General features: G+C 38.6%; 1 protein-coding gene across 6 annotated transcripts in view; it reads right to left on the minus strand.

The window, feature by feature from the left end:
* The window catches only part of LOC145774829 (uncharacterized), a 395287-nt gene that overhangs the window by 1679 nt on the left and 368023 nt on the right, over nucleotides 1-25585 (minus strand). For 3 of the 6 annotated variants that reach the window (XM_082586429.1, XM_082587796.1, XM_082591138.1), the window contains 6 exons: nucleotides 25454-25558; nucleotides 24774-24869; nucleotides 23409-23753; nucleotides 23021-23083; nucleotides 21157-21252; nucleotides 4434-4502 (listed from right to left, as the gene is read on the minus strand). The exons of 1 other annotated variant lie outside the window; for it this stretch is intronic. In XM_082586429.1, coding sequence (XP_082442555.1) covers nucleotides 4434-4502; nucleotides 21157-21252; nucleotides 23021-23083; nucleotides 23409-23753; nucleotides 24774-24869; nucleotides 25454-25558 — 774 coding nt within the window. The remainder of the gene's footprint in view (nucleotides 1-4433; nucleotides 4503-21156; nucleotides 21253-23020; nucleotides 23084-23408; nucleotides 23754-24773; nucleotides 24870-25453; nucleotides 25559-25585) is intronic. 2 more of the 6 variants (XM_082587146.1, XM_082588350.1) reach the window with 2 other exon arrangements.

Here is a 25585-nt window from a genome sequence, read left to right on the forward strand (position 1 = left end):
TCATCAAAAACCACAGTTTGGTTCTAATCATAAAATAATCAAACATTGAACACAAGTTGTTTTCTTAAGAATTAAACATTAATTTATTTACCTCGCAAACAAAATACAAACAATTATTTTGAACCAAATATCATTTCGTGGCAGGTGTTGCCAGAGTTGGGATTAAAAATGTTCTGTGTGTTCGAGCCTTCAAAATTTTCCAACTCACTAGTTTCTGTTTTCAAGGTTTTTGAAGTTTCTCAAATTAGAGCAGAATTGCTTATCTGGCAACACTTGCATGGGAAAATAGCAACAGCCTTTGAACAAAACTTTCAGGTTTAAGTCAAAGTTCTAATTTGAAAAATAACCTGAGCAGTCTTAGGCTAGCTTTGCAGTTAAAAACTAAACTTTTGCTAAAACATGAAACTAACTAAAGCTTGCAAATTGGAATAAACTTTGATTTCTTCTTCGATAAATCTTCCATGAAACTTTACAACTTGATCAAGAAAATTTCCAATCAGTCATTTCTTGCTGAAACTTCATCCAAGCTGATGCTTTTTGTTCCACACTTAGAAGACAAGGACAGAAACAAACTTTAAAACACTTCTCTTGTGAAACTGAGCGAAATGATGACTGAATTAAAAGCTCGCACCAACCATTTCTTTCATGCTTCTTCTTCAACGACCAAAAACAAAATGACTGTCGCCTGCTGATTAGCGCGGAAGTTTTTATGCAGAGTTGCCAAATAAGGTTTTATTTAAAAAGTAGTTGACGCAACAAACAATAGAATAAAGATAAAAAATCTAAACTACTTGGGGAAAAACACGTAAGGTAGTTTTTTCATATTTTTTTTAAACTAAAATAAAATATATGATCACCTTGTAATTTTCAAAGAATACACACATACTCCAAAAAATGCAAATTTATGCTTGGGAAAAATTGTTTGAATTTTGTTTCGGCAACTCTGCTCCTAACCAGCACAAATTGTCGTCTGCAGGTTTGAGCGGGAGTTTTCTGCGTAGTGTTTCCCATAAAAAAATGGTTATCAACGAAAAATTTAAGGTGAAAGTTAATGCCAGGTAAATTGGTTGTTTGGATTTTTTATTGAAGCTACATCATATTAAATCACTTTTAAAGTTTTGTCTCGTGAATATTCTATTTTAAGTTTGTGAAAGGAAGTAATGTTTTCTAAGAAACTTTAAAAATGGAAGAGGACAATTTGACAAAAAGCTTCCTTTATTTACGTTCAACATCACTCCTTCTTCTTCTTCTTCATCAGTTTGATCGTGTTTGATCAGCTGTGATCTCCCTTATGAACTGTCTCCATTTTGTTCTGTCTTTTGTTTTTATTAGTGTTTCCGGCATGCTTTTTATTCCTGTAATTTGCTTGATATTGTCAAAATATTTCATTTTTTGTCGTCCTTTTGTTCGTTTGCCTTGCACCATCCCAGTCAACATTGAATTTTCCAACGAGTTGCTTCCTGCTATGTGTTTGAAATATCTCAATTTTCTGAGGTTAATGTTGTTAATCAGACTCCATTTATCATTTATTTGTTGGGAAACAAATTCATTTGTTCTTCTTTCCATCCAGGTGATGCGTAATAGTCTTCTGTGATACCACGTTTCAAAACTTTTTAATGTCACGTTTTTTGCATGTCCAAATTTCTCATCTATATGTGGCAATTGGGAAAACGACTTTTGAAGTCCGACCCCCGACTTTTGAAGGGCCCCCCTACGTGGAAAAAATGTGATTTTTTGTTATTTTTTCTTCCTTTCAGCCTTTGAAGTTTCTGCAAAATGCTGTGCAGTGCTGGATTGATGCTACTGTAGACGCAGAGGTGTTTTTTCGCAAAATTTTTTTTTGCAGGGGCGCCCCCCCGATCTAAAAGTGCCCCGGGGGCCCCAATCAGATAAATCTGGCCCTGTTCCTAATCAGTACACTTACTGAAAGGTCAATAGAACACAGGGAAGACCTGTACCTCTGCTTTCTGGACTACAGCAAAGCTTTCGACCGTGTTGGATATGAGCCACTTATGGAGATGCTTGACAAATTAAGCACAGATGGTAAAGACCTCCGACTCCTCAAAAATCTCTACGGGGATCAATCAGCAGTAGTCCGGATAGATGGCGAGCTGAGCAAGTGGACACAAATTAGGAGAGGTGTTAGACAGGGGTGCGTAGTCTCACCTAAACTTTTCTCACTCTACATCGAAATGATCTTGCGACATCTAGGTGAAGAAAAAGGCATCTCGTTAGGCGAACAACACTTCAACAACATAAGATACGCAGACAACACGGTACTAATCGCCACATCAAACTCCAGTTTACAAAACTTACTCGACATAGTCATTAAGCAAAGTGAGAACCTTGGACTTAATTTGAATGCAACAAAAACCTTCTGCATGACTATCTCATTTAAGGAAATAATTCCTGTATTCACAATCAGAATACAACGGTCTCACAAGTAAATAGTTTCAACTATCTGGGTTGTATAGTCACTTCGAATAGTCCATGCTGGAGCGATATAAAATCAAGAATTGCACAATCCAAACAAGCTTTCATCAAAATGCCCAAAATACTGAAATCTAAATCAATTTCTCTAAACACTACAATAAGAATTTTACATGTGTACATTTGGTCAGTTCTGCTATATGGCTGCGAATCCTGGACTGTATGCCCGCAGATAGAAAAGAAGATCAACGGTGCTGAAATTTGGTTTATTCGAAGAATGACGGGAATTAACTGAATAGATAAGATCACCAACGAAGAAGTGTGGAGACGCTCTAGGTGCACCCCTGGCGTCCTCATCACAAGTTCACAACTATCAAAAAAAGGCAAATGACATTTATCGGGCATGTCTAGCGCAAATGCGGAATTGAACACTCGACAATGATGGGGCGACTTCCTGGTCAGAGGCACCGGGGGCGTCCACGTTTGGAAATCTTTAAAAATCTTTCAACATGGACAAACCAAAATTTTAAAAACCTAATAAGAACTATGGACAATGGATCTTTGTGGAGACTCACGGTAGCCGACACCTTATTCAGGCATGGCCGATGATGATGATGATGATGATGATGATGTAGGCTATTGAATGATTTTAATGTTTCTATTCATAAAAATATATGTTATATAATGCTTCTAAGTTACGTTTCTTTTGCATTCCAACAAAGATAACTAAAAATTGAATTGAATACAGCAACTTATACGGGTAGGGACATGTTAACTGCAACATGTTAGCAGCATCGAGACATGTTAACAGCGTAGGTAGATAATTTATTTTTAAATATTGATCCTGAGATTCATTTTACTCAAGTCTCTGGATTTCAAGCTGTTTCAGTGAGGCATTTTTACAACCTAGGCTATCCATTAAAAATAGCTACGAGCGCCACTGCACACAACAACAAAAATTAGTCTCAATTACAATTACAGTAGGCCTAATCTACGTAAAAATGTGCAATTAATTACATTTAACTTTGATTCAAATTTGACCTGAATCACTGAGGACAGAAGAAAAAAAGCATATCGAAGTCAAACCTTCCCCGATTCAAGGCCACAGCCACTTTTTAAGTGTAGTTGTATACTTTAAAAACAAGGCATCGAGTTGAATTTGGTTAATGTCCAACAAGACTTGGATTGGAGCCGACATTAGCGAAACTGAAGAGAGTGCTAAAACATTACTTCACTCTTATCTAGGTAATCTGAAGAACTCACTGCCAGAAGACATGATAATTATGACTTGTCAAGTGGTACAAAGCTTTCCTAGCAGAATGAATCTTAATATGCAGTTTTGACTTTGAGTAACGGTTCTACTATATAATTTGGGACTGGTAGGCTACCAATGAGATTCTCGTGCCCTAGATAAAAACACATCAAAAACACTCTCACGGTGTATTGAAAGAATACTCATTGCTTTTCAACTGTTCGTGCTCTTTGAAAAGGTCAAGGACCCTAAAATCATCTCTGGCAGGGTCTGAACGTACCATCTGGATCTCCGTGCCAACGCTACTGACTATTAGTGAGATGGTTGACAAATATTTATCAACTTGTGATAAGTTAGACCTTTGTAGAAAAATCTGTTTGAGTTACTTCAATTTGAAAAGTTTTGCTGCCTGAAAGAAATAAGTACTGTTGCTTGAATGTGAACTAGAGATCACGATATTCTACTTTATCTTGTAAGCTGCAGCTTGCTTGTTATGCTCTTATGCTTACCGTGCTTATATCTACACTAATATCTGCCGCTAGAACCTTTGTTTCCTAGTTGGCTGATTTTATTTACTTGGCTATTTTTCTTTGATCGTTTTTTACCTGAAATTTAAAAACTTTTATAAACAAAACTGTGCAACAATACAACGATGCAATATTGGTTTTCAGTTGCCTGAATATAGGCCACCTCAAAATTGCTAAAACTTAACATAGAAAACTGTGTTGTCTATGTAAAATCATTTACTTACTTACAGCAACTTGTCGAGTTTTTTCATACAGCTCTGAAAGAAATACTTTCCGTTTTTGCCATATTTCATCTGAAAAAAATTACATCCCTCATGAAAACTTATTCATTTTTTTCACGTCATATTTAAGTTATTTATCACTGCTGGAGTGAACCAGTTCTGTGACCGAATGATTTTGCCTTCAGTTCTGATGCTGGTAGATTTGATTCCAGTTCTGTTCGGGATTAACCAGTTCGGGTCAAACCAGAGACTTTAAAGCAGGGAGTCGAACCGAACTCGAACCGGATTTTTGTAAACCGGTTTTAGTGCGATTTTGTCTGAACCTTAACCGGAACTGAACCGAAAATTTGAGTTAGCTTAACCCTAACCGAACCCGAACCGGTTAAAAAAAGCGGTTCACTCCAGCATTACGTCATTGTTTGCATTGTGGTAAGTGAAGTTGTACGTAGCATGTTGTTATCTTGGAGGCCACATTGTACGGATGAATTATAGCCTATTCCGTAACACACGATCCACCATCATCGATGCTTTGGAGAGGAATTTTTTGAGGTAAACATCTTCTGTTCTGTGACATCATAGACAATATAGTTTGATTGTAACTTGTGCAACAAACAACAAAGGCAAGTTAATTGAGCAAAGCAGTGTTGAAATCAGTGTTGCCAACCTTGCGGTTTTTACGCCCAATTGGGCTAGTTAGTAGTTGGGCAATAGTAGGCCTAGGCCTAATTTTATCGGACCCGAACCGGAACTTATAAAACCGGTTTTAAGTTTCTTCGAACCTGAACCGGAACTGAACCAAATTTTGAAACAATCTTTGAACCAGAACCGGACTCGAACCGGAAAAATCAAACGGTTCGATTCCCTGCTTTAAAGTGCCTCTGACAGGTAAATAAATTCGCTAAATTTACCTAAGATACCAAAAAGATGACACTAACAAACTTCCCTGACCAGCAAATCGTAAAAAATATCAACAGGCTACTAAGTTACACGCTTGCAAACTTTCGTTGACATCGGCGAATCTGGCACTCATTTAATTGCGAAAATAAAAACGGCAACACGGCTGTGACGTCACAGTAAGCGGGAAGAATACATTCTTTCTCTGTGATGACTTGGTAAAGTATGGTACGGCTACTGCAAAACGTGAATGTGTGGGGCTCTGTTGGTCTAAAGCATGTGCAAATTAAGAATTATCGAAATGAAAAAGTGAACTTATTATTACTATCAGGTTTCGATCAAATAGGTTGAGTTTACTTTTATCAAACAGCATCTCAATTCAATTGAAATTGCAGTTTCATAGGGCTACAAATTTCATACTTTTTTATTTGTCCTAATCTGGCTATAGCCATTTACAGTGTAACAACAGTACCTCACAAACAGTACCTTTAATTCATGGTTGAGGCAATGCTTACAAATTGCTGTTTATGTGACATTGTCAGTGACAAAGACCGTGTGCTTTCTTTTCCCACTTTCCCACAAAACAAGGTACTGAGATGAAAATGGTCAAAGTTTTCTTCAAGTGTTCGAAAGTGGGATGGGCCATACAAAACTAGTCGTATATGTTCACTTCACTGAAGATGATTTTGTTAATACCACTCAAGTAAAAATGCCTACAGGCATGTGTTGGAGTGGATACTACAAGGCAGAGATGTACGTATACGCCGCAAATTCTACGCCGCAGACTTGCGGCGTAGACTTTTTGTTTACGCTAACGCTTACGGCCACACTTTTTTAGACAGTTTGCGCTGGAGGCTACGCCGTAAAGTTTTTGCGGTTTTTTAGCGCATAGCGTCAACGCATACTTTTTAATGTATTTTTTTTCGCTACAACACGCCAATACCTTCCAGCGCTGCAGTTGAAAGAATGTTTTCTATGGGCAAAGACATATTGGAACCAAAACACAGCAAAATGTCAGATGAACACTTTCAGATGCTTGTGTTTCTTCGTGGAAATTCAAAATAAAACTTGTTTGTTTCGAGTGGTTTATACCGTGTGAATGTTTGGCACCTAGCAAACAAAATGAGTTTACGCTAGTGTATGCGCTGACGCTGACGCCGACAACTTTTTTTACAAGTTACGTTGACGCATACGGCGTATGGTTTTTTGAACGTTTGCGTTTACGCTGACGGCGTCAATATTTTTTGTACGCGCGTACATCACTGCTACAAGGTGATGCTCTCGGAAGCAACAATCGGATTGTGATGCCGTCATGTATTGTTTGGCGAATCCGAAACAATTTTCCAGATCCAGATGGGCGTTACACAAGATTTCAATGGCCAACTGAAGGCACATTATGAGAGAGAGAGAGAGAAAACTTTTATTTATGTTTGAATAGTGATGATGAATTAAATGTGAATGATGATTCGTACGATTTCTTCATTTTTCACTTCAAGTATATTTTGGGTTTCGTAGGAACGTATCCAGTACAGTTTTATTAAACTGCAAAAAACAATAAATCTTCGAAAAAAGCAACCGCTTGTACCAACTCCGACCAAACTGTGATCCATCAATTACATCTAAGAAGCGTTTGTTTCATCCGTTGCTAACGACATCCACTTAGGTTGACGTAATACCACCAAAGTCGTCCCAGAGCAGTGAAATATGGAGTTTCGCCTGTGGTGGCGCTGCGGAGCAGTCGTTTGATTAAATTACGCCCTAACCAGTCGAGCTACGAGGTTAAGATTAAAAAGTTCGCTAAGTGTAATTCTGCGCTAGGAAATGCTTTAAAAAGTTACTATACGTGGATCCAACCTGTCAGGGGCACTTTAAAGACAATAGCGATTGTTCTCTTTTTGGGATGACGCAGTGAGAATAAGTCGGGTAATAATGTGATGACATCGTAAACCTGATATAAAATTAAAAATGAGCCCTGTCGCTAAAAGACCTTAAATATTGTAAAGCGACCGTAGATAAACTATCCAGACAGCAAATCAACAGTTTTTTTACGTTTGCAGACGTTAAATAAAAAAAAAGGTTAATTTGCTGTTTGGGCATAACATTATTTTTACTGGTGGAATACGTGCGAGCAGCGCAGCAAATTGGTTGCACAAGCGCACACTTGCTGATTGACATCGCAGGAGCCAGTCTTGATGCCTCCCGCAGGCGAATTTTTTTCCCACGAACTTTCTGTTACTTCGCATAAAGTTTTTATTAATGCCATGTGAATGCAAACACTTTTCGTTGGCGTGTTTGGTTCAGTGTTTTCATCTTCTGCCTTATGTTCGTGAGGATATCGGTTTGACGCTCATCGAAGTCAATTTTTTTTCTTTAAATTAATTTTTGCGGTGCGCAAAAGCTTTTCAAAAAAAGTAGGGTTAGGTTTAATGGCTTAGGGTTAATTGTTAGGGTTAGGGTTAATTGTTAATTAATTCAGAAATAACTTACTTTTAGAGTGACCAGAATCAATTACTTTTCTCAACTTTTTTAAACTTGACTAGACTAGGTGTGTCTCCAGGCTACGTTTTTTTCAAGTTCAATCTTTAGACTTGGACCTGCAGGGCGAAAATCGGCTGCAGACTTTGAAAACCGCGCGAAAAAAATGAATCGGTAAAAACAGTGACGAGCGCCGCGCGGTAACAAGTAGTGGCTACACTTACAGAAATATGTAGCCTGAATGAGACAAAAACTTCGTGGGAAAAAATTCGCTTCCCGCAGAACTGTTTGCTTTTTTGGCTAACTTTTTAGATCAAAATTTTGAGAATAGCTGACAGATACCCTCAAATAATGAACAATCACATTCTTCACCGTGACTCAATTGGAGGTTATCATTTCATATAAATTATAATATTTCGGTTCTTCTCAAATTAGATTTAAAATATTTCGCAAAAAGTAAAATGCACATTAAACTTTATTTTTGGCGTTCATGCGTGACATTTGCAGACTCAGCAGAAGGAACTTCGTGTAAATCGACGATTTTGGTGCTTAAGTTAATGTCATTCTGTACTTTCAAGATAGTAAAAAAAAACAATTTGAGGCGATTCTTCACAGTTTGCAACTTTACGGCAACGTCAGGAAAATTTATAATCTTAAATTTTTGACTTTGCAAGAAAAGCATGAGATTTTGGTTAAAAGTATTTGTTTGAAGAGGTTTCAGATGAAATCTACGTTTGCTTTTAAAACATTGAAACAGAACTTTCGGGAGAACCGAAGGTAAAACAAGTAACATTAGCCAACATAGGCTACGCCTTTTGGTAAGTAACATAACACTGTTAATTTAATTTATTAAAGTCAGTATATAATAATTAGTGTGATGAAACGTTTAATATTTGGTCTGTCTGGTTAACACCGCTACGGTAGTCACTGATGCGATAATAATTAATCCAACAGTGCGGCAGTCATTAGCGCGATATAATCATTTGGTTCACTAACACATTAACACCAATATTAATCTGCATTTATCTTGCGTGACACTCTTGATAGAAAAATCCGTTTTTTTATATTGTTTCAACGTTTGCAGACGGTAAATCAATGCAAAAACCGTTCCACTTCTTTTAAATAACTGCATTATATCAATGAGAGCAAAATAAAACCTTGTCAGTGGATTATTATTATTGTAACTGTCTCCGCCGCCAGCGTAGCCAAATCGTTTGGCATCCGCTGGCTTCGATCAGTCTTTCAACAAGGTTGATAGGATCTCCATTCTGTTTTGTCCTTTGCGATGTTTTGCAATCGATGGAGATGTGGTGTGCTGAGCAGTAGGGTGGATCAAAAATGGGAAAAAAAAATTTTTTTCTTAATTTTAATTAGCTAGATATGGCAAAAGTTGCCAATGTATCACCAAAACACAATGTAAAAAATTGAAGAGGTTTGAACAAGTTTTTGATCTCCCCCCGCGACAGTCAAATTTAGTCACTTATACATACGAGAACTGCAAGGCAAATTTTTTTTCGATTTTAACTCGCTTTGCAGACATGGCAAAAGGTTCTAATATAACACCAAATACAATGAAAATGTGCGTAATTAAGAGTTTTGAATTCACCCTCTTTCAGCATATTAATTTTAAAGTGACTTGGCGGATGGACCATCTGCGGTTCCAACAGGTAAACGCCTATTAACATTCACCATGAGATGGCCGGCTATAGACTCACAAGCTTAAACTTTATATGACTGGTTTGACAGGTGGCCCATTAGCAAAGTCACTTCTTATTAATATATGCGCTCATGCATACAAAGACTGCAAGCAATATAACAAACAGTTACAAATTGAAGTGAGTAAAGTCACGTTTAGACTCAAATGTTGGCATTAACTGACGAGAAGCAATTCCGGCACGATATTTCGGTCCACAAACTGCTTTAGATGCGTATGTAACCAGCTTCAAGAGCCTTTCAACAGCCTGCATGTCACATGGAAATTTGTGGAAAAATACACTGGGAGTCACATCTATCATGAAGGGCAATTCATCATGAATCATGATGAATTGCCGGAGCTCAGCATCCGTCATGGTTTTAATTATATGAGGCTCCGTGATAGCAAGATCTGTCCAGTTAATCAATTCGAAGTATTTCACTGTATCAAAATTAAGCTTTGCGGGAACTTTAAATTTTTGTACTTTTCCGCTGGGTTTTGCAGCTCTAGCATTCATCACTCCACGCAGGCCTAGTTCTCGAATATGTGGTCGATGGTTGTTACGGCCAATCTCTGTACAAATCAAACGTCATATAAAACCGTTCAGGTCTACTGAATCTTACGTCATGGAAGTTGCTAGAAAATGTGCCAAAATTGCACCATCGTTCATGGACTTGTGTCAAACCTGTTTAAACCTGTTTCAGTTTGAAACCTGTTCAAACATGAAATATTGCATCAGCCTCTGGAGCAGGTGTTTGAATGACTTCATAATTGTCTTGCATTATTGCGTCACAGTACTGCATACGTGAATTTGAGATATTGATATCTATTCTGGTCATTCGTGAAATGGTTGCTTGAGAGTCAGTCGCACATTTAACTGTTTGCTTAGTGCTTGCTAGCTGGACAAAAGTTCCGTCTTTTATCCAATTAATCTGTTCTGTAGTGACAGTTTTTTAGAGGTGTACGGCGTTGCATCTCGATTTCGATAGCCGCGGGCTAATTTTTACAGAAATACAATTTGAATAAACGTTTCAAAGGCGTGTTTCTTGTTCGGTCATTGCATGCAGACGAAAGGATTTGGGAATCTTACGTTACAATTTTCCCACGAAGAGATTATGGTTTACCGCTGTGACCATAAAAAATAAAAGACGTTTTTGTTAGCTGGTAGGCCAAGAAGCACTTGAAGGCATAAAAAAATAAAAGACGTGTTTGTTGTCAGCTAGTGTAGAAGAACTACTTAGAAGCACAAGAAATAATAAAAGAAGATTTGTTGGTTGGTAGTCTACACTCTTACAGAAGCAAAGAAAAGTAAAGACATTTCTTCTCAGTTTGGTACTGAAGAAAAATAACTTTGACATTCATTGGCAAGAAAGAAGATTAAAGGCAATCCATCTGTGCTTGAAGATTCAAGTGGAAGAATCCAAGCAAGTTTTGTGGACTTTAGGACTTCATACTCGTACAGCTACGGTATCGTGCATTTAAATTCTTTTTTGTATTTTTACGGTCTTTACAGTTAAGTTTTATAACTTAATTTTGTGTGTTTGTGTAACTTAATTTTTTAATTGTAAAATTTAGCCCCAACATTTAATATGTCTACACTCGGTGGCGACAGGGACTCGACCGCCGTAGACTCGACTGAGTTTAAGCCTGATGATGTTCTTTGCGGTCGGGCAGGCCATTCTGGGGAGGGACCCAATAACGATGAGGCTAAGTCAGTTCGAGAGGCCAGGCATCTTAGACGGGATATTTTGACTCAAATTGGGGAACTTTCTGTAGCCCTAGGTTCTTTGAGTGATAAGCAGGAACTGTTAATTTTTAGATCTAAGTTTTCTACTTTGGAAGAGGATTTACGGCATTTCCATGCTCTTTTGACTAAAATTCTTAACTCTGCAATCTTGGCAGAACTTCGTGATAGGGTAGATCCCGAATTTAACTCGTTGAAAAATAACTTCGAACAAAAAGTAAGTGAGTTCTCAGATATGTTGGATGCTGACATACACCCTGAGGATAGCGCCTCAAATGTAAGCACTAGGATGTCTAAGAGTTCGTCTCGGATAGTTGCACAAATTAACCTACAGCTAAGACGAGAGGAGCTCCAGATCCAAGCTGAGGCCGAAGCAAGAGCTGCTGAGGCCATCGCAAGAGCTGAGGCCATACGAGCTGAGGCTGCCGCGAGAGCTGAGGCCGACGCGAGAGCTGCTGAGGCCGCACGAGCAGAGGCTGCCGCAAGAGCTAAGGCCGAAGCGAGAGCAGCTGAGGCCGCCGCGAAAGCCGAAGCTAGAGCTGCTGAGTTCGCACTCAAAGACGCTCAGTTGAGGGCCGAACAACGTAAAGAGGCAGTTTTAGCTGAATATCGTTCTGAGTTGGGCTCCCGGCGTAGCTCTAGGAAGAGCTCTTCTAGGCATTCCAGAAGTGAACATCAATCGCAGTTTAATTTACCTAACCTTTTCCAGACGCCTGTTCAATCTGTAAGTGGACCTGTACAATCCACATGTTTTCCAGCTGTTTCAGGAGGTCTCGGGGCCGCGGCTAAGGGTCTTCCGAAGGCTGTAGGGCCAAGGTCTGCAAATTACAACCGAACTCCTGGCCCAGAGCGTACAGGTCACGGGGCCGCCATTAGCAGTAATGCTTTGCCCCCTTCAAAGTTTTCTGCGCCGCTAGTTGTTGATCGCCCAGAAACACGTAATTTGGGTGGTTGTGAGAGGCGTATCGTGTCTCCTGATTTTAACGTGTGTGAGGATCGTGATCGGGCTGAGCATGTGACTGAGCCCACTCAGCCCCTTAAGGGATATAGTTTGTCTTCTCCCGCTAAATCGAGTTCTCAACAACAGGATTGCTTTTTTGAATACCAAAATAGTAGGACGTTTTTCGATAAGGCGGCCTTGATTGGTTACGATGGTAATAATATGCCATTTATCTTCTTTAAAAATCGTGTTACGGCCTTGATGGCAGCTTCGCCCTTTAAGGGAACTCGTTTAACTTTGTTACAAGCAGCTTGTGTTAGAACAGCTGCGCAAACGATTGCTAATTTGGTTTCCGACACTCCTGGCTTGTCAGAGGAAGACAGGATAGAAATGTCGTTAGCTCGCTTGTCCCAGCGTTTTGGGGTTCGTGGAGGTCTTTTCGCCGAACCGGTAATTAGAAAGTATCGCTATGGTAGCAAATTGAATTCAATCTCTTCCAGTGATTTGAAAGAGTTTAAAGATGAATTGTCGCAGTGTCTGCTTTACGCGCAAGCTTATGGTCAGCGTGATAAATTAGAAGGACGTTTTGTTTTGGATTTGGCTAAGCGACTCCTGTTTGACGCTAAGCAGCGTTATCTTGACTTTTTAGGTGATCAGTATGGTGGTACTGATGAGCCTACTTTTCAAAGTTTGTCCGGTTTTGTTGTACGGGAGGAAACGCGCAAGTCGACTGATTTTAGCATTATGCTAATGGGCGATTCTGGTGAGTCGCAGCATTTTAAAAAGTTTGGCAAAGGAAAATTGCCTTCATGTCCGGTTAGGCAGACGTCGGTAAAAGCCCATGATAATGTGATTTCAGGGAGTTCGCAGTACTCGACTGCTGTTGGCGCACCGCGCGGTGGTGTGGCCAGACGTAGTGACATACCGGCATGTTTTTATTGTTCGTCACGTGGTCAAGTTGAATATCATTTTTTGTCTAATTGTAAAGAATTTTTGCGCTTGACACCTAAAGATCGGAGAGATGTCATTGTGAAAGCTGGCAAATGCTTGAATTGTTTGCGCCAGCATATGGCTAGGGATTGCGTTCATGCAAACAACTGTCGTAAGTGTGGTCCTAACAACGATAGGAAACACTATTTTCTTCTGCATGATTTTTATGTGACGTCACGTGATTCTCTGGATTCGGTCGGTAAAGATGATGCTGGTGCCAGAGTTCCTGTGCGTAATGTTAAGATTGGAAATGTTAAAGCAGCCTTTAACCGCATTACTGCTGCTCGTGTTTTGAATCTAATGACTGGCAAATCGAAGTTGGTGTATTGTCAGCATGATCCTGGTTCGCAGTTGACGTTTGTTTCGAGTGATTTGGTCTGCGAGCTTGGCATTAAACCGTATGACAAAGCGTCGTTTAAAATGGATACTCTGGCTGGTCAGAAACCTACTTGTGCTGAACTTGTTAAACTCAACATTCAGTCGTTAGAGACGAATGAACTGTTTTGTGATATAACTTCGGTGGTTAACCCAGCTTGGGCTGACGATGTTAAAACTTTACCACATAAACAAGATTTAAGTGGTTTCCGTCATTTTCATGACGTGAATATGTTTCATTTGAATGATTGTAGTACTGTAGATGTACTGATTGGCAACGACAACGCTTATTTGATGTGTGCTAAAGAAGAGCGTGTTGGTGAGAATCGTAGTGAACCGCATGCTTTACTCACTCCTCTCGGTTGGTTGGCTTGTGGTGGTAAGTCACCCTTAGTTGAAAGCGTTGCTAAAGTGTGCAGAGTGCAGACGTCTTCAGAGTCGGATGTCATCTCTGGCTTTCAGCGTAAAATTGAGTCTCGCGATATGGAAATAGCAGATCTGAATAAAGTCATTCAGGATTTGACTTTGCAAAATGAAACCTGTGAATTGTCTCGCAATGACATTTTGGCTGGAGAACTTGTCGAACCAAATATTGAGTTGAAAGATGGTCGATTTGAGATACCTGTTCCGTTGAAGGAAGATATTGATCTACCTAACAATTTTGTGTTGGCGTCAGATAGAGCTGCTGCTTTAAGAAAGAAAGCTTTAAAACAACCTGAACTTCGTGATTTCCTTACTGACACCATGAAAGATCTTAAATCTAATGGCTATATTGAGCGTGCTGGTGAAGCAGGAAATGTCAAGGGATTTGAATGGTATTTACCATACTTTGTGACGTCACAATTAAAAAATCGCATTGTCTACGATGGAAAGTCTGAATTTCGAGGAACTTGTGTTAATGATGTAATGTTTTTGGGTCCTGACTTGTTAAACCCTCTGGCAGACCTCTTGGCCAGATTTCGGCTTGAAAGATTTGGTTTCGTGGCTGATATGACCAAGTACTTTTTTCACATTTTAGAATCTTCAATACATAAGCCCAATTTTATTGAACTGCTTACGTACACAGGCAGTGCCGTTCGGATCGTGAACGAACTCCCTTTGGTACCTTTGAGTGACGACCCTAGGGATTTTACTGTCATTACCCCTGCCTCACTTTTGACCCCATACTTAGACCCATACTGTGCTGTTGGGCAACCACATGATCGTGACCAACTAAGAAGGGATTATCGGTTCAATTTGTCACTTTCTCAGCAGTTTTGGAGCAAATGGATCGATTTTTACTTGCCAGGTCTTCAGGGCCGGAAAAAATGGCTGAAAATGGCCGAGAATTTGGAGCCTGGTCAACTTGTAGTGGTGGGTTCTCTCCAAGACATTGGTAAACGTGGGAAGTATCAACTTGGGAGGGTGCATGAGGTAGTTCCACAAATTAGGAAAGGGTAGCCTGTGGTTCGTAGAGCCAAAGTTGCCGTCTGCAACTATGATGAGAGTACGGGGAAAGTGAAAGTAGACTACGTGTTGAGGGATATTTCGTGCCTCGCCCCCGTAAAGAACACCTAAGTGTTAGGGTTTGAGCTTGGTTTTGTCTGCGGTGGCCGACCCTTGTCTGAGCCCGGAACAGTCGGTTATTATCGCAACCATTGTATATAGCGTCATTTTAGCGTGTACCTATGGTACCAATTTCATGTATCGTCGTGTATTATTCTTATTGTTGTTCATTCTTTGCATGCCCTTTGTATTTACGTATTAACTTAAACGTGAGTGATTCAAACAATTTGTGTATCATGTGTTTTTATTCATTGGCTCACGATTGTCCTTCAATTCTTTTTTAGTTATGCCATGTTAGACTGTCATAACTAGGGGCCGCTATGTTACGGCCAATCTCTGTACAAATCAAACGTCATATAAAACCGTTCAGGTCTACTGAATCTTACGTCATGGAAGTTGCTAGAAAATGTGCCAAAATTGCACCATCGTTCATGGACTTGTGTCAAACCTGTTTAAACCTGTTTCAGTTTGAAACCTGTTCAAACATGAAATATTGCATCAGCCTCTGGAGCAGGTGTTTGAATGACTTCATAATTGTCTTGCATTATTGCGTCACAGTACTGCATACGTGAATTTGAGATATTGATATCTATTCTGGTCATTCGTGAAATGGTTGCTTGAGAGTTAGTCGCACATTTAACTGTTTGCTTAGTGCTTGCTAGCTGGACAAAAGTTCCGTCTTGTATCCAATTAATCTGTTCTGTAGTGACAGTTTTTTAGAGGTGTACGGCGTTGCATCTCGATTTCGATAGCCGCGGGCTAATTTTTACAGAAATACAATTTGAATAAACGTTTCAAAGGCGTGTTTCTTGTTCGGTCATTGCATGCAGACGAAAGGATTTGGGAATCTTACGTTACAATTTTCCCACGAAGAGATTATGGTTTACCGCTGTGACCAATGGTAAGTTATCATAGCCAAAATTATATTTTCCAGGTGAGCAAAGTATGAGTTGCGGTGTAGCCTATAACTGGGTTGATAATTTTCTTGTGCTTCGGACTAAGATATCGTGATGTGGTTATCATTTGGTGATTGTGTCTAGCTCCATCTTTGCAAGATGAGTGTGATTTTATTGTGAACCACATTGGAGCATAAACACGGATAACGAACACAACCAATGCTTGCAGTTTCCCGTACGGATTGTTATCGCTGACATATAAGGGATTAAGGGCTCTATTAATTAGCTGTAGTCAGCCGTCGTGAGTGTCTGAGTGATTCAAGCATCCTGGGTTTCGCATCGCCAGATCAATGCTACATTCACCAGTTCAGTCAAACTGGTATACTCTGAATGGTGAAGATTGGTAAAGAGAAGCACCAAGTAGGGGGGGGAGGCTGGGGTGCATTGGAACACAGGGACGTATGGAACAGTCGAATTCCCCTTTTTTTCTTTAACTTTTAAAACCATTCAAGCATGACAGTGGCTTCATTGCTAAGTTGCTCACCACATGTTCTGTTTTGGTAGCTGACATGCACTGAGGTAGGGTGCTGTTGATCAAAATGTGTTTCTGACTAGTTCAAGTAAATTGCAGTTTATTCAACATAAACTTAGTTACAGAATATTCAGCGAAGGAAAAATTGTCTTACCTATGAAACTAAGAACGTAGGGATACTAGCAAGCTTGTGTGAAACAGTTTTCTCAACAGGTTAGAAAACAAGTGAGCTACCGCCATTTTTGTTAAAAAATTTGCCTTGGGGTGGATTGGAACAAAAATGTTTGTCTGCATTGGAACACGTTCCAATGCTCCCCAACATATTGTATCTGTTAGTTATAAATAAAACAGTCTGCTTGCAGGAAGCATAAAGATATTAAGCCAGGTTTATATTATTGTCATAGGTTAGGCCTACATTCAAGTAGGCTACGAGTAGCCTACAGACTTGATTCCATCTCAAGTTGGCTACAGTTTTAGGTAGGCTTTTTAGACTTGAACTCGCGCCTAATCTCTCGTAGCTTACTCGTTGTTTAAAGAGTTTACCTAACAATGGTTACCCTTACACTAGCTAGAGATTGTAAGTTAATTGTTTATGCCTATAAGTAGCCTATACTGTGGGCTAAAGTTACACACTACATGATTTGTCTTCATGTAAAAGTATCAACCAATAACTTGCTGACTTTTGTTTTGACTTCATTTCCAGTAAGCTACTGCACAGTGCACACTAAAACTAGTGCCTAACTTTTCATTGCATTTTCCACAGACAGTTATGGTGTTAGGTGTTGCTGTAACATATTCACGCATAGCCAACTCTTGCAAAACTAACGACAGAGTTCGAAGAGATTTGTCTTGGTCAGAGAGTGAAACTTCTGATGGTGAGTTTCCACATCTCTCTGATCATTCATCAGATGCTTTACCAGATGAAGAGGTTGAAGATACTGGCACAACTGAAAATTCCCTGCATTATCCAAAGAACCAGAAGCAGGAGATTATGTTTTGGTTGAATTTGATGCACATCCGAAAAAATATTATGTTGGTCTGGTCACTAAACCTGAAGACAATGATGGTGACATTGAAGTGAAATTTCTTCGTCGCAAGCGTCATGTGGAAGAATTCTTTTTCCCGGATATTGATGATATTGCTTCGCACAGCAAAGACGGTGTAAAAGTAGTTTTGCCAACACCTCGCCCATGCGGTTCAACTGGGAGGCAGCAGAAGTCATGTAAATTCGACTTTGACTTCTCCTTACTTAACATGTGAAATGCAGTTGTTCTGAACGCCTATTATTATTTTCCTTGGCTATTATATTTGTTGTCAAAAACGCTTGATTTGCTGAAGTGCTGTAACCTACCTTGCTGTATTTCTTTCGTAGCGACCATTTATGTTGAAGGGTGGTGATAGCATTCAAAGTGACTGAATAGCCACTGGAGACTATTAATTTGTAAGGTAGGCCTACATAATATTTTCATGAACAAATGGATGCTTTAAAAAACGCATCCTTTTTGTTTTGATATGCTGCAGGTGTGTGTGTCTAGTAGGCTACAGTACCCTGATAAATTGCTTGGGCAGTGATTGTTCTTGTTGTAATGTGAGAGATAGAGTTAGCCTAAAACTGAATGTAGGCTATGCATGGCTGGATACTATTCCTACACAACGTTTGTATAACGAAGCACAGCCTATTTCTTTTTGTTGTTTATCTTCGTTGAAAAGGAAGTTTTTTCCTCAATTTTTCTTTTTAATAAACACGTTTTTGTGATGTTTTACTTGTGTTCCATTGTACCCCAATCGATGTTCCAATCCACCCAGTCTTGTGTTCCATTTGATCCCGGAAAAAATCCACGGGGCGCATTCGAACACCAAATTTTGAGCTCGAAATACTCGGCAAGTATAAAAGTTTGGTGAAAGTGGAATAATTTAAAATATAGAACTACACTTATACTATCAACTAGCGAGACGTCAGTATGTTTAAACAAAACCTGATAGAGCTAGAAACAAAAACGTTTTTAGTGTTCCAATGCACCCCAGCCTCCCCTAATAATAAAACTAGGCCATCGCCCAGTAGGGTTATCCGTACTAGTCTAAGTGAACTGCCTTTTAATCTGTAAGAAGCGCATTTAACTTTTATTAAACTTTGTGGAACCTGCAGTGCAAGCAAATTCCAATAATTGTACTATAAAGCTTCTTTTATACCTAGAATTCTTTTGAAAAAACAAATACTGCATCAGCTAATTGTTGAGATGCACAACCAAGTATTTTAGCAATGGTGATACAACGGTCAATTGTAGCCTATCTGTTTAAACAACAAGTTGCTTATTATGACATCATAAAGCGCATAAGTGAGTCACACAGTATTTATGCTTTTGACCAATTTTGCGGTAGACTTTCTCCAACCGATATTAGGGAAATTAAAACCTTGCGGGGGGCGATCAAAAAATTGTCAAAACCCAAAAAAAATTTGCATGTATGTTATTATGGGTATTTCGCACCTTTTTGACATACTAGCTTAGAAAAATAAAAATTTTGGATTTTTCGATTCACCCTACTGAGCAGGGATCCCAGGCCAGCTTTTCTGATGTCAGATCTCAGCAGTTGTAATAAATTGGTACGGTGACGTCCGGTTCGGCCTTGGTATTTTTTGCTGCCGATTATCGAAAATTCAAGGGCTTTCTGGGCCGCTACTCGGTGGATGTCACGCTGTTACTCGCAGGGATATTGGAACAAAAACTGCACTGCGTGAGTCTCCACATTATTAGTTTTCACTGCAGAGTTAACTACCATCAAATTGAGACAATGTTTAACAGGAAAAGATTCGAATAGTTATGAACACAGCACAGCATTTATTTCACGTTTTAATGAATATCATTTGTGCTCCAAACCATCTTTCCACTTTACCTTAAATCATTTTCCTTGACAAAAATATTTTAAACTATTAAAGATTAAAAACTATTCTAGAATATATTCGAATCCTCGACTATTTAAAAAAGCTCTTTCCTAAAGGTTAGCATCACTCTTGTCCAGTGCTTCCACTTTGAAGGATTTTATCCCGAAAAAGGGATTTTTCAACGCTTCGAAGGATAAAAAAGGGAAATGAAGATCAGAAGGATTTTTTAGGGATTTTTAACAATTTTACAAGGAAATTTTGTCTTAAAAAGGGAATTGTTGTTTTTAGCAATATTAAAGAAAATGTTATTAATATTTCCTTTCAAAAGTTCTAAAAACGACTGGAATAACGATGATCAGCTGGTTTCCGTCGTCACTCGCCATCCGAAACCTCCTCTCACTCTCTTTCCCATTCTCGCCTTTCCGTCACTTGATTTCTATTCTCGCCATTTTGGGAATTGGATTGGACGTGAGTGCAGTGAGTGAGTTAGTTTTCAGGGTACGAAATGAGGGTACCATACCAAGTGTTCAGGATACGAATTAGGTTGCACCCATAATAGAGCTAGCTAGGCTGTGTATACCACATGTAGCCTATAATTGCACCGTATGGTGTACACAGTCAGACTGAGTCAGTATCATGAATAGGCCTAGTATCCTAAAGTTTTTCATCAGTCGCAGATGATTGTGAAGACGTTACTGACAAGGAGAAAAAAGAGATAGCCTCGCCTTGTAGAGTTGAACAAGTTAGCGCATCAAGGAAAACCGAACTAAACACAAAAATAAATTTGTTAATCGATGGATAATTCGTTACTGCACATTTACCACCTGTATATATTCGGTGTTAGGGATAGGTTAAAGAGTCCGTGTGGGAAAGATGAGAGTGGTAATTGGTAAATGATGTCCACATTGTCCAGGACTCCAGGTGGTAAATATCTCAGAACCGACTAACTGACAAGCGGTTTTTTGGCTGGACAGTGAACAAAAGAAGTAAACCATGTTATTGTAAAATATGTGCAGCTTTTGTGTAACCTATAGTACTGTACTGTTCTAATGAAACAGCGTGGCTTCGACATACCGTTGCTACTGAAAAAATTCAAGCTAACCTTTGTAATTTATTCAGCAACTTTATGTTATAAGATTGGGTTTGTCAACTAAATCAGCCATGCTACTGCCTGCAAGGTTTTGTTTTTTGTAGCGATTTGAATACTATACGGTACCACTTCTTCAATTCACGGATTTTCTGTTCTTTCAGGTTAAAACGTAACTTAGGTGAGATTAAAATAACAATAAAGTTGTATTGCATTTTTTTTAAACTTAAATAACGTCAAAAATAATCTCGCCTATGAAGGAAATTTTGAAGGATTTCCGACTGAGAAAAAAGGGATTTTTCAGGATAAAAAAGGAAACTGAAGAGGATTTATCAATTGTCAAAAGTGGAAGCACTGCTCTTGTCGGTATCAGCGTGGCTTGATGTTTCCGCAATAATCGAATGATTTCTGTTTTAATTTTTTCACTCATTGTTTCATGAAAAATATCTAAAAAAGCCATTTTTCACTTTATATTGGAAAGTAACCGGTAGCGGAGTACGACTGAAAGAAATGTAGCGCCTATCTGCTTCGCTACATTGAAAAAAGTAGCGCCGCTACTGCAGCTGCTACTCCAATAAAATGTATTGGCGAGAAAATTGAGCGCTACTGCCCACCTCTGTATATACAGCGTTGTCAAGGTCTTAATTTAACGTACAAAGTAAAATACACTTTACCTGGTGAAGATAATTGGTTTTGCTGGGAAGGTAGTTGGAGTGTAGAAACATGGGATTCTTCTGAAGGTGACTGGGTGACGGTTGACCTTAAAGAACCTATAAAAGTACAAACATTTTTATAATATGCGCCTCAATTTCAGATAGCAGATTTAAAAAAAAGAACACTTCATTTAATAGATTAACTGTGAGTATATGTTAAGCATGCTCAAACTAATAACGTAATGTTGACTTTTCAACAGTGAATGTTAGCGTTTCAAATGTTTAAACTAGTAATTCATCAATCTTGCCATTTTAAAATAGTTTTGCAACCTGCTACTGCTGGATCAAGGTTTCAGTTAAAAGCCACAAATTTCAAAAACTAACAATTTGAATTTGTATCAGAAGTAGCCTGCAAATTTATTTTCTGCATTTTGTAAAATGAAGGAAAGATTCTTAAATAGTCACGTGCTTGTCTACTTCAGATATCAGATATAGCCTATAACTTAAACATTTTTATATGAAATAAGTTGAACAAACTCTTGACAACATTTTGCAGATGTCCCTGAGCGGCACACATTTGCTTGCGGGCAGGGCCGGTGCACCTTATGCAAGATTTAATTTCTGCGCCCCATTGTTCAACACTTTACTTCAACAAGTGAACAATAAAAATTTTAAAGTTTTTGGTTTTTGTAACTCAAATGTTGCTGGTTAAATTACTTTGTATGTAGTGGTAAAAGTAGGAATTCCAAATTAAATGATAGTTAAACTATACACGATGTCAGCAAATTAATTCAGGTTACGCCAAATCTCATGTTTCACACATAGCTTATTTTTTACGTGTAAGTTTGGTTAATAACTCCGCTATGTTGAGCGCAGACTCCAAATGTTTATAACCAGAACTTAGATCGCCAGACCCAGACTCCGGCTCCTAAATCCCCCAAAACTTTGGCTCCTGTACACTTCTATATTTTAGCCAGCAGGCACCAGCCTTGATGTAGGTGGTTTAGTGACTAGGCTACTTTTGAACCAGGGCACGGATCGTTTTAAGTGCCCAGAAACTTATTGAAAAGTCCAAGATATTTTTATAAATGTCCCCAATTTTACATTTTAATAGCTGATGTGTCCTTCCTTATGAAACAGACAGCTAACTTTTCCCGGAAAAAAAACTTTAAAGATAAGCCATAAATAAGTTTGTAAAACATTGAATCATTTGATTCATTGTCTATTGATATGATGACGTTGTATCAGCGTAAAAAAGCTGATTTACTGACCAGGGCAAACCTATTCTGAACTCTTGCACAAGCCTACTGTACTATAACCTACAATCGTTTGGATGAGTTTCAGTTTTGAAAAGCTTCGCTCAGCCCAAGCCGCAAGCAAGTTTGCAAAACATTGAAGCTAAGAGTTTTTATCGAACCGAAAACCAATAGAAAATCTTCAGGTGTCGAAAATTTTGTTAAATTTATAGTTATTGTTGTTCAGGTCACTGGTCAACTCATTAGCGTTAATGTGCCTACTTGATTGTAAGTTACCAATGATTTGCAACAATCTCAATGCTATTGCAAATGCGAGACCGAATTTCCAGATGAGCCACCAAACCTGCGGTTTCAAAGCATCAGAGCGACTTTTTCATTTATTTATTATCTCGTAAAATTAATATAGGCCTGCAATTGGTGCGACAATATTCCAAATACAAAGATATGTTTGATCAAAGAAAAACAACCTCAAAAAAGTTACAAAACTAGAAGAATAAGAAAGTTTGCATCCTCTGTCTGTCGTACATGGCCGAGAGGCTCGCATTGACCAAACTGATCGAACTGGAAATGCTGAAACAATATTGAAATGTATTGACAATGCTCTTTTTGTCTGTGTAGTGCGATCTTACTTGGTTGGGGATGGGAAAATGGTTGCAATCGTTGTGAAGGTTTGGCTGTTCTTCCAGATGATTCTGTAAAAGCACAAATAGCGACAAAAGTTAATCACAGTGTTAATTTATTGTGATGTTTATTGCGACAAAACGAGGCCTAGACGTAAAGTTTGAGTTAAATTTCTTTATTTAAATTTTAATTGAAATGAAATTGTGGTAAACCCCAAAGTTGAATATTATAAATTATTTTGGCCCATAACCATTATAGCCTATAACAGCACAAAGACTTGATAGGTTTGAAACAAAATTTCATCTTCTAATTGTTACGTGAAATAAAATTTTGAAACTTGTTTTAGTTCAAGTTTGTGTTTTAAAGCAACATAAATAAATTTAATTATTTTCTTACTTGGAAATATTTTTTTTGTGAAATATTTCAATTTAGTTATTAAGGAGTGAGGTTTTGACTTTTGAGAAACAGTTAAAACATCCTGGGAAGTTGACTGTGGTTGATTAGAAGAATCCTGGGAAGATGACTGTGGTTGAATTGAAACATTTTGGGAAGACGATTGTGGTTGATTTGAAGCATTCTGGGAAGATGATTGTGGTTGATTTGAAGCATTCTGGGAAGATGATTGAGTTTGATTTGAAGCATCCTGGGAAGATGATTGTGGTTGATTTGAAGCATCCTGGGAAGATGATTGTGGTTGATTTGAAGCATGGGATTCTTGAAGAATAGAATCTTGCCAGAGATCTGAAAAGCAATTAAGAAATAAAACTGTTAACTATCTCAGTGTGCCGCAGCGCAGTAGTGAGGAGGAATACTTAGTGCGCCATAGGACAACTATAATGTGAACATCACTTGGAATGCACACCATTCATTCAAAGACTGTGTGATGCGCTTTCATCAGTCAGCACGAACTGTAAGTCAAAAGTTCTATAAAGTGATTCATATTTTCTGTTTTTAAAATCAAAGTATTGAATGCTGTTTTGGAATGCGTTGCTCAGGCACACAACTCAAGAGCTACAATAAGTTTAAACAAAATAATATTTCCAGAGCCTTGCCTTGCATTGATTGTTACGTCAGTACCACACTTTCGTTAAGACGAAGCAACTGCTCCCATTTGTGAGTTACTGAATAGACAAGTTGGTTGGTTTGAATCTTTATCCTTGGACCGACAAAACCTTGATAGCTTATTCCTAGATGTTTCGCATACTTGTAGAGGCTTTGAACTACTGACGCCTGGCCAGTTATACCGAGACTGACAAAGCAAGGTTTCCGCTTGTTGAAGTCTTGTCTGTGAATTCTTAATCCATCCACTAGGTGCCGCTAAATTGGGAGCAATCTTAAAATGCGTTACTCAAGCGCATAGTCGAACGTTCCGAGAGCTGAACCAGCGGCGCTTGATCGTGAGGTTTAACCAACTGAGCTAACGTGGCGGACATGACTTATTAGAGCTAATATAATTTAGGATTTCGCAAGCTACGTATAATCAAGGCATGCCACAATACGGTTGTAAATGTAGAAGCGAAGACGAATATTGTTCTGTTGCTAGGCTTCCTGTAATTAAGTTGTCTTTGACTTGGTTCCATTTGTTTTTATCAAGGACAATCACAGTCAACAAGGTTAGAATTAACGCGAACGTGAACGTGAAGACGTGGTAGATGTAGATGGGGTATGTTTATTGAAAAGGTGATCATGGTTCGTCTGTGTCTAGATGTACTTGAGCATTACTGGCTAACTTTAAATGTTGTTAGCAGAATATATTCTTACTTGATAGAGGTTGCAAAGACGGTGTTTGCTGGAAAGACGTTTGTGGTAAAATGAAGTCAATTGAAGGTTGTTGGTTGATTGCATGACTCGAAGAAGCTGAAAGAACTAAACATAACAACTTATCGAGCGCACAGATTGTCACTAAGTGACATGCACTGTCGTGGCCAGACACTCAATGGCACGCCTGACAAGGCACATCTGATTGTGGACAGGAAGAATTTCTTCTTCATTTTTTTATTTACCTGATTTCATATAATTTTTCAACCATTGGCATAAACCTGGACATGAAAACAATGACCATGGTCACTATTATCACTTAAGATAATAATTGGACAATCCGTTAAGCTATCATCATTTGATCATCTATAAATAACAAAATTCAATAATAACAATTAATAAATAACAGAGGTTTGCTTCAATGGTTCAGTTTGAATTCATTGACTTTGCAACCGAAGAACCAACTAGAACAAGCGACGCTGGTTCAAGTATCGACCTGTGCAGTTGAGTGTCACAATTCCAACACAGCTGGTCATTGAGCGTCACCTAGGGAATAATTTGTGGCCAACAGAACTTTACAAGAAGCATTCTCTGTGTCTAGTGACAGTTATGCGAACTTCAAGGATTAAAATAAAAAAAACTAGAAAAAACTTAAACAACAAACTAGTTTTCTCAGTTCCTACTTGAATCAATTTGTGAAGACAGAGATGGTGATTGAAGTGGTGATTGCGTCAGTGCTGACGTAGATGCATCTGAAGGAAATTGATTCATTGCAGAACTCAATATATCTGCAGAGAATATTCATAATTAGTTTA

Source organism: Aplidium turbinatum, chromosome 1 (genome assembly GCF_918807975.1).
Source record: "Aplidium turbinatum chromosome 1, kaAplTurb1.1, whole genome shotgun sequence".
Taxonomy (NCBI): Eukaryota; Metazoa; Chordata; class Ascidiacea; order Aplousobranchia; family Polyclinidae; genus Aplidium; species Aplidium turbinatum.